Source organism: Python bivittatus, unplaced genomic scaffold, assembly GCF_059951505.1.
Source record: "Python bivittatus isolate LINGU-HERP-01145 unplaced genomic scaffold, Pbiv_v1 ctg000240_np1212, whole genome shotgun sequence".
NCBI classification, from domain to species: Eukaryota; Metazoa; Chordata; class Lepidosauria; order Squamata; family Pythonidae; genus Python; species Python bivittatus.
Window position 1 is genome coordinate 1,068,921 of NW_028277051.1, and position 15,906 is coordinate 1,084,826.

The window sequence follows — 15,906 nt, forward strand, 5'->3', positions numbered from 1 at the left end:
ATTTGTTTGGGACATCTTCCTAACTTGCATCCCCCGGTTTTACCTTCCGTAGCCTAGAATTTGATCAAGTCAGCTGCTTAAGAAAGAAGAAATAAAGCAGGACCACCCGTTCGTATTCTTCAAAGAGGGAGACTATAACTCAGAGCAGAGCAGGTAGCAAGAGCTGGAAGAGACCTGCTTTTGCAAGGAGCCATGAAGAATTGCTGCCTGTCAGTAGAGAACATTCATGTAATTGGACAAATACTCCACCTTGCTCTGAGACACCCACTTCCTCTGTGCCGGTGAAAAGAATGCTATTTTTGGAAATTCTCTTTCCACCCCTTTTCCTGGTCCCAGCCTGGGAATAGGAAGGAGGGACCCTTTTCATACAGATCATTGAAAGTCCAGAAAAATGGCCAGGGGTGGAGAAAAGAGAGACCAAGAGCTTGATGGCGTTTGTTTATTTAAAAGATTTGTATGGCCGCCCATCTTAAAACACAACTCTGGGCAGCTCACAACAACAAACTCTTAGACGGTTTCCAGCTTTTAAACTTCTCAGGAATTAAACGCTTGTATCGGATACACCACAACCCCTAGGTGGTTTTCTGATTCCCTTCAGTTTGATCTCATAGTTTAATCTGAAGCCCTCTTTCAGTTACCGCCAAGGCCCCCTGCGCTCCTCCCTGGAGATGAGCCCCGTCTAAGCAGTTAGTCCCAGCAGCCTCTCGCTGAATTCCCAGAGCTTCTTGGCCAAGACGTCATCGCAGGCCTGCGGCCAGGGCTCCTTCTGTTGGCATCTTGCAAAATACCGCCCGCTGAGCATTTCAATGCCTTCCTCAGTGGCACAGTAGATCGTGGTCTGAGCTCCTTCGTTACAGTCTTGCAGGAAGGGCTTGATGAACAGGAATGACACCTGGAACCACCCCATAAAGGAGGAAACCATGTTCGTCTTAATGAATCCTGAAAGCAAAAGCAGTTGGCCGTTGAAGCAGCACGAGGGCGGAAAGGAAGCCCTTTTCAGGGTTACCCAGACGGATCGGGAGATTGCAAATGGAACGGTCGGCACGACACCCGTTTCCCACCCGTTTCCCACAGGAAGCTTGGACCACTGGGCAGTCTTTGGGCAACATCTAATATTTTTCAGAAGACCACGAGCTGAAGTGGGTGGGTGAGTGATGATGCAAATGGGGGAGGGGGCTGCATCACACATATGAATCCATTCCAGTGGCTAACCAAATCAAATAACTAATAATAAATAATTTTCTATCTTTTCTCTTATCAAAGCTTTTGGGTTAGTGGCCGAAATCAGCATAAAAGGGATACTCACAAAACGGCTATGGGACAAGATACAAAATAGTTTCTGTGGGACAGGACTTGTCCCACACTGGGGAAGCTCCTTGCTCTGGCATGTTCACACCAAGAGAGGGGGAATGAAGGAAAAGAAGAAGGCTGAGAATAAAGAAGAGCAAGAGATTTGGGGAAGCCTCATCCTATTAGCTGAGAGGATGGCAAACCTCTTCCTATCTGGCTGACCTATTGAGGAAAATCACTGCGTTGCTTTGCAAAGCCCCCTTTGAAGAGCTGCTGGGGGAGAATGAATTTGCCTCCCCCCACTTGAAAGCAGAAGAGGGGGAATGCTTGGGAGGAGCTTCAGCATGACCTTGAGGACACCCTATTGGGTACCTCTGAGCAAGACTTCCACCTACCTGGATGAACTGCATAGGAGGTAACGTTGGATCCTTCCAGCCGGTTGGCCAACTCTCGGACATGCAGAATATTGGCTAATTTGCTGTTACAGTATGATTTAAATGCCTTCCATTTCCCCTCGGTCGGCTTGTGGATGTTCTGAAAGTCTATCTTCCCTATCTGATGCGATTCAGAGGACACTACTATGATCCGGCTAGGGGCACAGCGCTTCAGCCGGTCCAAGAGAAGGTGGGTCAGGAGGAAGTGAGCTAAGTGGTTGACCTGGAATGCTTGGTTGAAGCCATCCTCAGTTTTACTATTGTCAGTGACACCTGCCAGAAAGGTAAGCTGATTAAACCATCAGTAGGACATCTCTTCTCAAACCATAGCCAAACTGCCTCAGGACTCTCAAGAGAAGCACTTGAAACCCACAATGTTCTCAACGATCCTCCCCATTTTGTCATCCAGATACCCTGGTGTGTATCTGCTCTGCACCCAACAGGAGCACCCAAGCCCCTGCCTCCGGCCCTCCCTCACCTGCATTGTTGATGAGAATGTCCAGACGGGGCTCGGATCTCAAGAACGTCTCTGCAAAAGCTCGCACGGAGTCCAGGTTGGCCAGGTCCAAGATCATGAAGACAACCTCATTGTTCCCACTTTCCTGGAAAGAAAGAAGGAATACGTAGCCTTGGGTGTGGCTGCTAAGGCCAGTGGCTTAAAAGGGGGTTGAAGAAATTCGCAGCAGACAGGTGTACGAGTGGCTGTCGGTCTGGAAAACTGTATGTTACCTCTCAGTCATTGATAGTTGGAGGAACCGCGATCAGAGAAGGAAAGACCCCTTGGGTATATTTGCTTACAAAAAAACCCATCTCTCCCTCTGGTCATCTTGGCTTTCTTGGTGGGCTATAACATTTCCTAGATTTGTTGCTGTTGTCATCCTCCATCAAACTGTAGCTGACTCCCTGTAACTCTACAGGTCAAAGCTCTCCAAGCCAGATTACTCACTGGAAGCCAGATTCATGAAACAACTGTCAACTTTAGGACACATCTTTGGAAAGATGATTATTTGTTTATTCAATTTATATGGCTGCCTGTCTCATAGGAATGAGTTTGGTTGGCCTGTGACCAAAACAAATCAACAATCCACGTAACTAATCTCCGAGGTAAATAAGGATTGTTCCCAATTTACAACAGAGAAAAAAACAAAACCAATCAACCAGCAAAGCTTGCTTGAGCTTTTGGCCCAAAGGTCTGGAAACAGCCAGGTCTTTAGCGCCTTGTGAGAAGCTAACAGGGTCAGTGTCCTCCAAATCTCTGGAGAGATGCTGTTCCACAAGGTATGTGCTGCCACAGAGAAGGCACGACTTGGGGTCCATCAAGATGATATGGCTCGATAGGACAGACCCAGAGCATGCCCTTCTTGCAGTTTTGGTGGGGCAAGGAGAAACCATGTGAGGTGGGTGATCCCATAAACAGCCCGCCCTATGTTATGTGAGGCTTCATCAGTAATAACCAGCACCTTGAACCCTTTCTGTCCGCCTTGCCCAGCAGTATCATCTTTTCCATAGATGTATCACCCCTCATGGTGTGTTCAACATGGTATGGCTTTATTTCAGGATCCTGGCTTCCAGTGAGTGTTCTGGCTTGATTTCCTAGTATTAAATGGTGGGTTTTCTTGGTTGCCCACGGAATGCAAAGTAGCTTCTGCAGCAAACTTCTTCCTCTCGCTCTTGCACTGGGTCCATCCCTTGCATCCGTACATCATAAGAGGGAAGACCCTCAAGTCGAGCATTTCAACTTTTGTCTTGACTGAAATGTCTTGGTCTTCCATGAGCTTGTCTCAGTCCCTCAATGCCTTTTGGCCTATTGTCATCTTTTCTGAATCTCTTTTGCAGATCCACCATCTTTATCAATTCTGGAGCCTAGAAAATTGTAATTGTCAATTATTTCTTTTGTTTCATAGTTTAACTTAAATGCTTCTTTTCTGGTTGACATAATCTTAGTTTTCTTGATGGTCAAGCAGAGCATTGTCTTTTTGCTCTCCTGTTTTCCTTTTAGAATGATTGTTCTTAGGTGCTTGTTCCTTGTGACATTATCATGAAGTTGGAATATTCCAGTGATCTTTCTGGTTTTCTTAAATAGATCCTTTGTTCTTCCCATTCTATTTTCTTCTTCTGTTTGTCTACACTCAGTTCAGATAGACCTCTTTATCTCTTCTCAGCTGTCACAGGAAGTTTTCACTGAGATTGCTACTTTTGCCAGATCTCCTCTGGCTTTTCCCAGTCTTCTTTCCTTAGTTCCGTGTTTCTCAGCCTTGGCCACTTTAAGACGTGTGGACTTCAATTCCCAGAATTCCCCAGCCAGCAAAGTTGTAGCTATTTCTGTGGCCTTGTTTGATACCCAGTGTGTTCTCTGTTTCCTTCAGGCTCTTATTATGCGCTTTCCAGCTTCCTCTCTTTCAATCATTTCACTTCTTCCCATAATTCTTCAGCTCTCTGTCCACAAAATCCAGGTCTTTGAATCTGTTTCTAACCTCAATCTTATATTCTGAAGTGGGTTCTAGGTTCTATGTCATTGGGATTGGATCTTTCCGAGTCTTTTTCAGTCTGATGTGTATTTCTGTGATTAGTAGGTGATGGCCCGATCCATAGCCAGCATCTGGCAGTGTTTTTCCAATTCAGCATAGAGCTTTTCCATCTGTTGCTATGTAAGATGTAATCTATTTGATTATGGTATTATCCATTTGGAGGCCTCCAGAGGTAGAGCTGTCACGTCTTAGCAACGCACATATACAGACGTCTATCAGCTGTTGTCTTCCCTCATTGCAGAGCTCTAGCCCAAATTTCCCAACTCTTTCCAATACAGGATCCTCTCCAGCTTTTGCATTAAAGTCACCAATCGTTATTAGAACATTCTTCTTTGGTGTCTGATCTGTTATTTGATCTTTTACTTGTAATTCTTTCATAGAACTAATCAAGCACTTCTTCAGCACCCATCGTTGGTACTTACAGCTGTGTAATTGTGAAATAGAATGGTCTGAAAGATTTAATGGTGTCCCATTACACATGCAGCAAAATGTTTTGAATTGGTAATTGCTACAGTACTCCATTTTTTTCCTGCAGGTTTCACTTCCAGAATAGAACTTGTTGAATTCATCTCATTTTGTCCATCTGAATTTAAACATCTAGAAGAATATATTCTTCCATTCTGTAAGGTTTAATTGTGCCAAGGTTAGATACTCCTCAGCTCCTGGGGATTCATTTAAAAGCTCCTCAGCTCCTTTTCTGATATTAAGCACCAGAGTCTGGTTCCATCAAAACCTGACTCTTCTGTCCAGGCCCAAGTCTTCCCAGAGATCTCCCAGAGCTCACCATCTTCTCCCACATGAAGGCAGCTCTCGTTGGCCTGCGTGTGGAAGAGGCAGCATTTCTGAGAAACTCCCTTTGGTGGTTTGCACTTTTCACCCCCTACTTAGCAACCTAAACTCTGCTTCCAGGTTGCACAACTAATGTCATGATATCATTTGTGTCCATAATCACTTGAATTTCCCTGGAGCTGGTTCAGATGCTGCTGCTTGAAGTCCTTCACCTTAACCCTGGTCATCCACCTTCGCCAAAGCAAATGCAGTCCCCCACTACCACAAATGATGCAGTCGAGTCTCCCACATTGGGGGAAATTGCGGGGGTCAGTACACCCGGAGTACAATGGAAGAGCCTGACCCTGGGAAAACCACCTGCCAGGTCTAGAAGTAAGAAATGACTGTTAGTACTTCTGCCCTGAAGCCCTCCTCCATCTGCCCACCTGTCCCTCTCAGCTTTTGCAGGTCTGCATCACTATCACGAAGAGACCTGGATGGAGAAAAGCCATGGGTGTGAGTATAGAGGCAGGGCAGACCCTCACCCATCTGATGTCGTGCACAGCTGATTCTCCTTTTGCTTTGTTGCGGCATGCCAGAATGACCCGGGCTCCTCTGCGGGCCAGGTCCACTGCGGTGGCTTTCCCGATCCCTGCGTTTCCACCTAGGAAAGTCCAGAGAAAGAATTCACTGAGAATGGCCCAGCCTTTCACGGGGGAGCAGGAATGGTGCCCGCCTTTCTGAGAGCACTTGGGTGCTAGGAGGGTACCGTGATGGTGGCCTCACAGCAGTGAAGCATTTGCTTCGGGCATTTACTTTCCCAACTGTTTCAGAGCAGTCTTACCTCAACTTAGAAGAATGGCTTGAAATTAGGGATAATATTGCCTTTCTTTCTCAGACTGCGCTCTCGTCTTTCTTCCAGGAGCTCAAGGCAGCTTCTTTGGAGATACTGTTTGTCAGGCCCAGCCCAAGAACGACAGGGAAAGAGTCCAGCCAAGTTCAGTTCTTTTATAGCTTAAATCCTATAGACAGAACCTTGCCAGACTAAATCTGTATCACTCTATACCCTGGGAGATTCTCGGGAGCGCCTATTGTAAATCTCTTCCTCTTCCCACGCTCCTGCTCCGGACTGTGTTGTCTCTTGTCTCACCCCCCTTCCTGGAATGCGCTCCTTCCTCCCTGAGACCCTGCTGCGCTGCTGCAGTCCTCCCCACGTTTTAGGGGATCTGGGTCTTCTCCGTCATGGTCCAGCGACACACCATCCTGGCCCTGGGGAAGCGGCTCAGGCGAAAGGCAGGTGCTTTGCCTGCAGAAAACCCAACAGGGGCATTCTGGCATTTCCTGCATTGCAACCACCGAAAGACGCTCAGCTGTCTTTTTCCCAGAAGGGCAGGGTTCTTTCCTTGTATGTGCTTGTTGTTTTTTTTTTTATTATTATTATTATTATTATTATTATTATTATTATTATTATTGTTTGTTTATTGAAATGTATTGACCGCTGAACTCCAGTGGAGTCCTTTGCTGCCCTGCGTGTCTCCTGATTGCACCATGAAGGGTTATGCTGCTTTAGCATCATCAAAGGGTTCTGGTTGGTTTGCGCTGATTTAATGCTGAGCGGGGTGTTCTTTGGGGATTGGAAGAAACTGGCCTGGCCCAAGGCTTGGTCAGAAACCCGGAGCAAAGGTGGCTCTTTGCTCTTCTCTCCTTTTGCCTTGCAGCGCTTGGGCTGAAGTTGTCATTGTGCAGGGAGCTGAGGGGTAGTTCCTTCCACGCAGGAGGATGGGGTCAGAAGATGGGCAAGGAGCTGAGGCTCATAGAAACAATCATTTTTTTCTGGATGGGGAACAACAGGCTTCAGCTGAACCCTGGCTGTGGGTTGTGGGGCTCCTCTGTATCTGGGAATTTACCACCTTTGCATTTGCACTGCCCCAGACAGACCCGGTGCAGAATCCGGGGGTTCTCCTGCACGCACAACTCCTGCTCAAGGAGCAGGTGGCAGTCGTGGCCAGGAGGGCCTTTGCTCAACTTCATGTTGTGTGCCAGTTGCACCCATTCCTGGATCAGGAGGCCCTCCAGTCAGTCACTCATGCCCTGGTTATCTCTCGGTTAGACTATTGCAATGTACTCTACATGGGGCTACCCTTGAAGAATATCCAGGTTGAAAGTGAGCCGTGTGGGCAATTTGGGTGCCCCAAGGATGGCACATGCAACACCTTTGCTGCTGGAGCTGCATTGGGTGTCAGTCTGCTTCCGGGTCCAATTCAAGGTGTTGGTCATCACCCTTAAAGCCCTACATGGCATGGGGCTGGGTTACCTGAGGGACCGTCTCACCCCCATTATGTCGACCCGTCCCACCCCGGCAGACAGGGAAGGTATGTTACTGGATCCCATTGATTAAAGAATGTCGCTTAGCAAGTCCCAGGGGGACAGCCTTCTCTGTCACTGCTCCTGCCCTATGGAACACTCTCCCCGCAGAGATGGGGTGGGCCTCCGCCCTCCCGACCTTCCAGAAAAGGGTGAAGACCTGGCTCTGCCAGTTGCGTGGGGCTCAAGGAGGGTTAACTAGCCCTGGGGGTGGTTAGCACTCTGAAGACACTCCTGGAGGTTGATTATTTAACCCGAGGAAGAGGAGAGGAGTGCCAGCCGTCCTGCAGGACTGGCTCAGTCCTGGAGACCCCTTGGAGAAATCCCGGCCACCCTGACCTGCCTCTGCTGATCTGCTGGTCGTCGTTTGTTTGACATTTGTACGCCACCAGCTCCTACTGGATTCGTGGCGGCTCCCAACCCAACGTCTAATAAAGTTCGTAAAATAACCCCATGGTTGAAAGTGGAAAACAAGCCCTTCAGCATTCAGTCATTTCTAGCTGTCCTACCTGTAAAGCACATGTTGACTGGAGGGGAAACTGGATGGTCACGTGTGAAGGGCGACCCAGAAGACCCCGACAGCGGAATGCTCGCGTTAATAAAATGACTACAACTTCATTTTCTGCTGACCTTGCTATTTACACCCAACCCCCGGCTAATAGTGGGCGTACCTTTAGCCCGGGATATTTTGTGTATGCAGCGAAGTTAATTCTTTGCTGAGGGACTCTGACAACACTTCACACTTCCTCATACATATTCACGGCAATGATTTTTACTCTTGTGTGGTTTTACCCGATTCTGGCATGCATAAATGCACGGGATGGTCGGACTCCATTGAGAGACTTTGAGCCTGAGCTGATGGCTTCAGTCCACAGGCAGAGGACTCTGCTCCACCGTGAGGCTCTATCATAGACGGGACCAAAGGATGCCACCGTCCTACGCCTGTGGACTTGAAAGTCACCCCTTTCAAATACCACGGATGTACTTCTAAATGAACGTGCGGACAGTTGTATGCAATGTGAAGAGACGGATTCGTGTTTGTGCTTACTATATTTAACAAAGGATGTGATTGAGCTGGAAAAGTGCAAAAGAAGCCACAGAGTGGTAGTCTGGAGGTCTCCAACCTCTTCTCCCAGAAACCCCCTTGGTCGTCTTACTCTGGCCCCACCTCCTGCCTGTGGGTAGCCGCGTAGTTTTCTCCCTCCCACGGGCTGCCTCACCTGACTTCCTCGGCTCTCACCTCTGAGGAGGGAGGGAGGGGGAGAGAGAGAGAAAGAGAGAGAGAGAAAGAGAGAGACGGCTGCCGGGCGCTGCTTCCTTTCTGGCAAGTACCGTAAAAAAGGGGAAATGAAGTCACTGCCGGGGCGCCACCTCTTGGCCACACAGCACAGAGACGTGGGCCTAGATGCATCAGCCCTTCTTCCCCCACCCTTGGGAGACAGATCGATCTCACCAGGGGTAGCTAAAATTGTTTGCTTAAAGGCAGAAGAGATAAAAACATCAACCCCCCTTTAAAATGAAAGGCATTTCGAAGATGGGAAGTTCTAAAACGGGATGCAGTGCTTCTGTCAGACCAAAAGATGGTGCAGGGCTCCCACCGCTGGCTCCGTAGGATGTCGGTTTAGTCATACAAGTTATAAAAAGGACTTGTAAAGGCAAACCGTTGCATCAGTGCACGGATGAGAGGAGCTAAGTAATCTCCTTTCCCGGACTGATCCAGAGATAAATAGAGTTACTTTCAGCAGGACATAAACAAAGCCAATCAGAAGACTGTAATGCAATTTTAAGGTAAAACTGCCCTATTCTTATGGAAATAGATATTCCTTAGGTTCCAATGGAGATGCCTGCTCCTATTTCCCTGGCACTCGGCTTCTTGTTTCCCCCTGATCCTCCAGAAATCAGTTCCAGTCTTCAAAGGAGAGGAGGGACTGGGTTGAATTTCTCTCCTCCTACGTGCCAGGGACTATCTTCCTCCCGGCAAGCAGTGGACAGTTCCACGTCTATGCACTCAGCCAGCCTGGTGGGCACACCTGGCAGGTGGCTGCAAATGCCAGAATGGGAAGGCAGGCAGTCCGTAGTGAAGAAAAATGCCATGCCCGCCTTAGGCTGAACGCCTCTATATGCACAAATCCCCATCACTCTGTTCCCTTTCAGGGTAAGCAACGGTATGCAGAGTGCAGAAAGGGAGAAACAGCCCAAAAAATTAAAGGTAAGAAAAAGGAAAGGAGACAGAGCTAACACTGGGGCATGTACTAGATCTCTCCATACCTTTCTCTTTGCGAGCAATCTGCTTCACCTGTTGCCTTTGGGTCTTTCAAACGATCTCTTCTCATCAATTCCCTCCAGCCTCAACTCCCCCAGATGCCTTTCCCCTCAACCTGCTCACTCTTCCTTCATCTATTAGTCTTGCCATTTGACCCTCATTCATCCTCCCCCGGGACCAACCCGCCTCAAGGACTTCTTGCTTCCCGGCCAATTTGCTATACAGTGGTGTTCCTCCGGCCCTCGGTTGGGTTCTGGACCCACTTCTTCTTCTTTGACCATACGCCCTTCTTAAGTACCCAACTCCCAGTGCCTCCAACTTGCTTTTGTGTTTCTCGTGACCGACCCAGCTCTGCCTTCCCTGGAGCAAAGTGGGCAGAAGCATCTTCTGATAAGCAGCCATGTTCGCTTCTTTCAACAAACAGGCATTCCTCGCAGCAGGCCACACATTCTACCCACCTTTGCCCTTCTTAAACCCTCCACCCCTTTCCCCGTCTTCAGTAAACAGTCCACCAAAGCACCCAAATTCATCTGCCTGCTCTGGATTTTCCCCCTTTCTGTATCACTTGCAACTCTTCGCCCTATTTTCCCTGCCAAACCCAGCCACCTTGGTTTTTGATGCATGAATTTCCAGATCCATCCTCCTTGAGGAATCCATCTAGCTAACATTCACTGCAAATTTTGTCTTGAATGTACAGTCATGTTCACAGCAGTCATTAACGGTGAGGGAAAAGGGAGGTGTTTGTTTTCCATTCACAGTTTAAGTAATAAACATTTCCAACTTAAGAGGTGGCTTTGGAAGACAAACAGGACAAAGGTGCAAGATTATTTAAGTATAAATGTGAAGACCAGTTCAAAGGAATTTAGACATGGCCCTGGGGAAGATGCGAGAGTGCTGTTAGGGGGAGGGGGAAGAGCAAGCCGTTCAGGAGGGACTCGGAGAAGCGCTTGCCCAGTCCAGAGAGAGAAGGAAGAGTGAGAAAGAAACCCAAGATAATCCCACCTTGACTTTCTTTAGTACAAGAGGGATCAGAGAGAAACTTGGACAGGCTTTCAAGACTGATGTCAGCCCTTCAAAGTAGGCCAGGTCAAGAAACAGACCCTGCAGGGATTCCAGGGTACTGCTTTGTTCTTGGATATATTAACAGTCTTCTGGGGCAGGATTCCAAATGGGGACGTGTCAGCCGCACGGCTGTCCAGCCTCCGCTTGAATGCATCAACAAAGGGGAGACCCCCCTTGCCCCCCAGTCAGGGGTTTCCCTGTGCAATTGCTCTTAGCATTGGGAATTCGCAGAAGCCTTGACCTGGCATCCACCTCCGTGCAACTGGGGCCCTTTGCTCTGCGCTCTGCGCTGGGGAAGGAGAGATCCTGACCTCCTCCTGCGTGACTGCTTCCTGGACTGTGAAGGATCCTCTCCTGCCCGCTGCGCTTCCCAGCTCCTCCTGTCCCTCCTCCCAGGGCTGAACGGGCGTTCCTCCATCCTCCCTCCTTCTCGGGGCGCGAGGGAGAAGGGTGAGGCTTCGGGCTGGGCTTCTGCCGACCGGAGGCGAACCCGAGGCAGCTGAAAGGCCCTCGCCTCCTTCCAGCAGCGCCGCCGCCGCCTCCCTTTCCAAGCCAATCGGGGCCAAAACCTGCTTGCTGCGACAAAGTCTGGCTCTCCCCCTTCCTGCGCTGGGCGCTGGGTTTTGGCTGCCTGCGCAGAGGACTTTCGCCCCTTTGCCCCATCGCGCAAGCGCTCGCCTCGCCGTCCTCACCCCTGGCCCCAGCCCCAGTCCCAGCCCCAGTCGCTTCTGCAAACTGGGCAGCAAAGCAGCCCAGCCAGCGGCCAGCCGAAGGGCTGGGAGGGAGCCGTCGGCGGCACGCAGCCTCACCTGTGATGAGCACCGTCTTGTCCTGCAGGCGGACCGCGTTCCGACACTTGGACGGACGGGGGAAGTTGTAGCAGAGCAGCAGGTAGAGCCCTAGCAGCAGCGCTGTGCCCGCCAGCAGCACCTCCATGGCCATGGCACACACCTCCTCCCCGCGCGCTGCGCTCCTCTGGTGAGCTGAGCGCAGGACGCCTCTCTGCTGGCCACCACCCCCTCCTCTGGGTCAGCCCTCACCTTTGCCCTGCCCCACCCTGGGTGGCCCGCCAGCCCGCCTCCCGTGCCGCCTGCCCGTGGGGAGCGGCTTGGCCAGCCCACAGCCCGGCAGCTCCCTCTGTCTACCCTCACCCCCTCCTCCCGGCCTTTCGTGGTGGTGTCCCATTCCAGGCCCGAGGATGCTCAATCAGCTCAACACCTGACTCAAATGGTGTTGGTTTCATAGTCTGGTCTACCTCGTAGGGCTGACAGCCCCAGTATTGTATAATGTGGTGGAGTTATCTAAGGGCCAGGCAGTCAGGGTAGAGTTATTGCAGGCTTTGAATGCATGACATGGTTGCGCATGCCTAAACAAGGAGCTTGGAGACATTCCGAGAAGTACCAGGCTGTGACGGGAGAGAGAATTCTTAAACTCACCATTCCATTATGGTTTGGTCATGGTATGGGCACAAGGAGGACCACCCTAATGATGCCCTCAAAGGTGAATGATCTCTGCAGATGGATGAAAACTCGTCTGTCCGTTACAACCCGAGTTACGACGCTGAGGCAGTCCAACGCTGCCTATGAAGAAGAGAGCCGAAGAAAGGAGAAGCTGGAAGTCCCACCTTCCATTCCATTGAGGATCGTCTCGAAGAGCTCTCCTGGACTTCCCATCCCCCTTTTGTCGCTTGGCCAACAGCAAGAAGGGCTTCCGGGTGTGTAAGGCTTGTGTCAGTGAGAGAAGGCGTGTGAGATGCTTCAAGTGCGAAAAGAAAACTTTCAAAATCTACTGATAAGTCTCCTGCTATTGTTGGGCGGTATTCACCGACTTTGCTGCTTTAAACGGATTCCCAGGGAGCCTCTCGTAACACAAATCTGTGCACCAGAAGCAGCTGCCGGGCCATCTTCCAAGGGAGCCCCACGCAACGAGTATCTATCCGGAGGTGATCCAGGGGTGAGTGGCTGTCCCTGGTCCAGCCTGGCAAACCCCATTCCATTCTAGCACTGAAGATGTTACCTGGCCAGGTAATGAAACGTTTGCAAGAAAACAGCCAAGCTCAGAGAGCCCCAGCACTCCACAGTTCTACCCCGACCGACAGAGATCCTCTACTACTGCTATTTCCCTAAGGCCACCAGGCACAGGCAGTCTTCCCAATGCAGTTATTTCTACTCAGGTGCAGTCTCGCTGGTCCTTTCTGAACTAAAACCATCAATGGGGAGGCCCAGGATTCCTTTAGTCCTGCAAGCCTGCCTGAGGTGGAGGAAGAGTCTTACCACTTCTGGGGTTTGGGGATGGGGAGGCTGCCTTGGGCACAAGAGTGCCTGAATGGCTGAGAGCACTTACTTGGTGGCCCAGGCGTGCTCAGAGATTTTGCTTTTGGGCTGCTGACAGCCAACGTAGAGCAGAGTTTCTCAACCTCAGCAGCCTCCAATATGTGGACTCCCGTTCTCAAACTTCCCCGGCTGGCATGCATGCTGGCCAGGGGATTCTGGGAATGGGAGTCCACGTATTGGTGGTTCCTGAAGTTGAAAAACACTGCTGTAGACCAGTGTTTCGCAACCTTGACAGCTTTAAGATGTGTGGATTTCAACTCCCAGAATTCCCCGGCCAGCCGCGCTGGGGAATTCAATTCTGGAAGTTGAAGTCCACACATCTTAAAGTTGCCAAGGTCGAGAAACACTGGTGTAGACAATGCAGAGTCTCCCCAAGAAAAGACCTTCCCCTCCCTTCACAAGCCCCCTGCAGCGAAGAAGCTGGAGTCAGAAATATCCCCACAAGCAGCCGGCCAGGCGGTGCAATAAAATCACAGCACGAAAGGGAACAGATTCATTTCCTCACCAGCCACTGCTAGTCGGTTTTGGTGGCCAAGCACTGTGTCTCACAGAGGAAAGTAGATATCTCTAGCCCCACAAAAAGCAGCCCTCTGGAGCCTGCTGGATTCCGATTTGGCCGACGGAGCACGAGTCGGTTCAAGGAGGCTGATGGGCTCCAGGTCTGGAAAAACGGATGTTTTTCTCCTGGAGTTGCCCGTCGGCAACCAAGTTCTTCTGGCTGGGCAACTTTCTCAGGAACTGGCTCGCTTTCGCAGCTTGCCTGAGATGGGGTCAGGAGCATTTGAACATGCGCACGAGTGTAGTAACAGCTCCAGGCCTTGAGGCAGCCACCCTCACGGCGTCCCAACTTCACGGGGGTCAGTAAGGACCGCCAGGAAGCAGCCGGGCCCAGGAATCCTGCTGCCGCTCGCCATCCCCGCACTGGTACGATTCACCCGACGTGAGCAGCATTCTTACCGGGCTCCCCCCCACTGCCCCAGGCTAATAAAAGCAAGCTGCCCAGGGCACTGAACCGTTTCAGTCTTACCACTCCCCGAAGCGTGCTACGTGCCACACACACCGCTGGATCCGGATCTGAGCAAGAACAGGGAGGCTAGGTTCGAAGACGTGCAGAGTGCTGGAAGTAGTCGCTGCAGGTGAGTCTACAAAGCGTGATGTTCTGCTCTGCAGTCTAGGAGGATACCAGGCTGGCCTGAGCGGGTGCGTCTGTGTGCAGAGAGCCCTCTAGAAAAGGACCCCAGGCCTAGTGGTCCACCCACGTGGGCAGCTAAGCACTCACACCAGCTGGCTAAAATGGGCCCATGGCTTGCAAGGCACACGCCCAGCCGCAGGAAAAGTTGCCCTGGAGGCAAAGGCAAAAGGCAAGTGCAAAGGAGGGCGCAGGCTCGGGCTATCTGTGCACACTTTCAACAGCAGCCGATGTGCTTATTAATACAGACTTAATGCCGCTGGAAGAGTCAAGAAAGCCTTTCAGCCTTTATACAAAAGAAGTCAAGATCAGAAGGGAGCAGCAGGAAGCTTGAAGAGGCAGCCAGCTCTTCTCCAGGGTGCAGGTCAAGAGAGAAGACCCTCGATTCTCCCGTCCGTCGTCCTCAGGAAAGCAGCCGTTCCATCCCCACAGGATGCACCGGGGGTGGGGGGCGGAGCTGGGGACGCACCTCGTGCGCAGCTGGGCAGAAGAGGACCGTCTTGGGAGACCCTGCCTGCCGTCTTGCCAGGGGGCGGCGGCAGCAGCAGCCTCCCCTCCACAGGTGGGCACTGAGAGCGCAGGTGTGGATCGTGGCGGAACAGGGGCCGAGCGGGGCAAGGGCGGCCCCGGGAAATGCCAGCCGACGGGGTGATTTGTGCCCCCTTAACGGGGAGTCTCGACAGGCAGGCAGACACCAGCAGTGCCGTATTTTGTTGTTTTATATACAGAATACAGGAAAAAGGTGTCTGTAAAGCCTAAAACATTGCAATTACTTCTGTACATTAGAACTTAGCTGCTGAGAGAACAGGATGGGGGGTGGGGGGCGGGAGGTATTGGAACAAAGGGGCAAAAACAGGCTTACGACAAAAACGCTTTGCTACAATAGACAACCGGAGGCAACGTCATACCACATGTACCACTGTACACAGCTTAAAAAACACGGGAAAATGCCGCCAGTTGATGTATTTACACAGAAGCCCAAATACTTCTCATCATCTGAAAACCGGATGGATGCCAGGATCTAAGACCTTGGCTCTCACTGCCCCTGGCACCCAGAAGTGCCACGGGGAAGGAGGGGAAGAGGCAGTTTTGGCCTGCTCTTCTTTACAACATTGCTTCAGTTCATTGAGGTTTGTGGCGTTTATTTATGCACAGCTCTCTGGATGCGATTGGCCCCCTCACTCCTGGCCTTCCGAAGGGCCTCGAAGACCTGGTTCTGCCACTTGGCCTGGGGTGGGGAGGGAATACTTCAAGCAGGGGGATGGCTAGCCCCATAGTGGCGAGCTCTCCGCAGCCTGATTTTCCATCTGCTTGGATCTTCCTTTCTTTAGCATTGTTTTACATTTTGGATGTTTTATGTGTTTTAGATGTATTTATAGTTTTAATGTTTTTTGTAAGTCGCCAGAGTCCCCTGAGAAATCCAATAAATAAATAAATTATGTCCCGCCACAGCATTTCAATCGGGTTGAGGTCTGGACTTTGACTGGGTCATTGCAACACCCTGATTCTTTTCTTTTTCAGCCATTTTGTTGTAGATTTGCTGGTGTGCTTGGGATCATTGTCCTGTTGCATGACCCAATGTCGGCCAAGCTTTAGCTGTTGGACAGATGGCCTCACATTTGACTCTAGAATACTTTGGTATACAGAGGAGTTCATAATCAACTCAATGACTGCA

At 50.7% G+C, this 15,906-nt stretch overlaps 1 protein-coding gene across 1 annotated transcript; it reads right to left on the minus strand.

Moving 5' to 3' along the window:
* Positions 1-425: 425 nt before the first annotated feature.
* LOC148216212 (dehydrogenase/reductase SDR family member 13-like) lies at positions 426-11,701 on the minus strand. The gene is made up of 5 exons (XM_088138729.1): positions 11,519-11,701; positions 5,566-5,684; positions 2,203-2,326; positions 1,686-1,997; positions 426-939 (listed from the first exon to the last, which is right to left on the minus strand). The coding sequence occupies exons 1-5, from the start codon at positions 11,649-11,651 to the stop codon at positions 680-682; spliced, it is 948 nt and encodes a 315-aa protein (XP_087994855.1). The 5' UTR covers positions 11,652-11,701; the 3' UTR covers positions 426-679.
* Between the last annotated feature and the right edge of the window lie 4,205 nt (positions 11,702-15,906).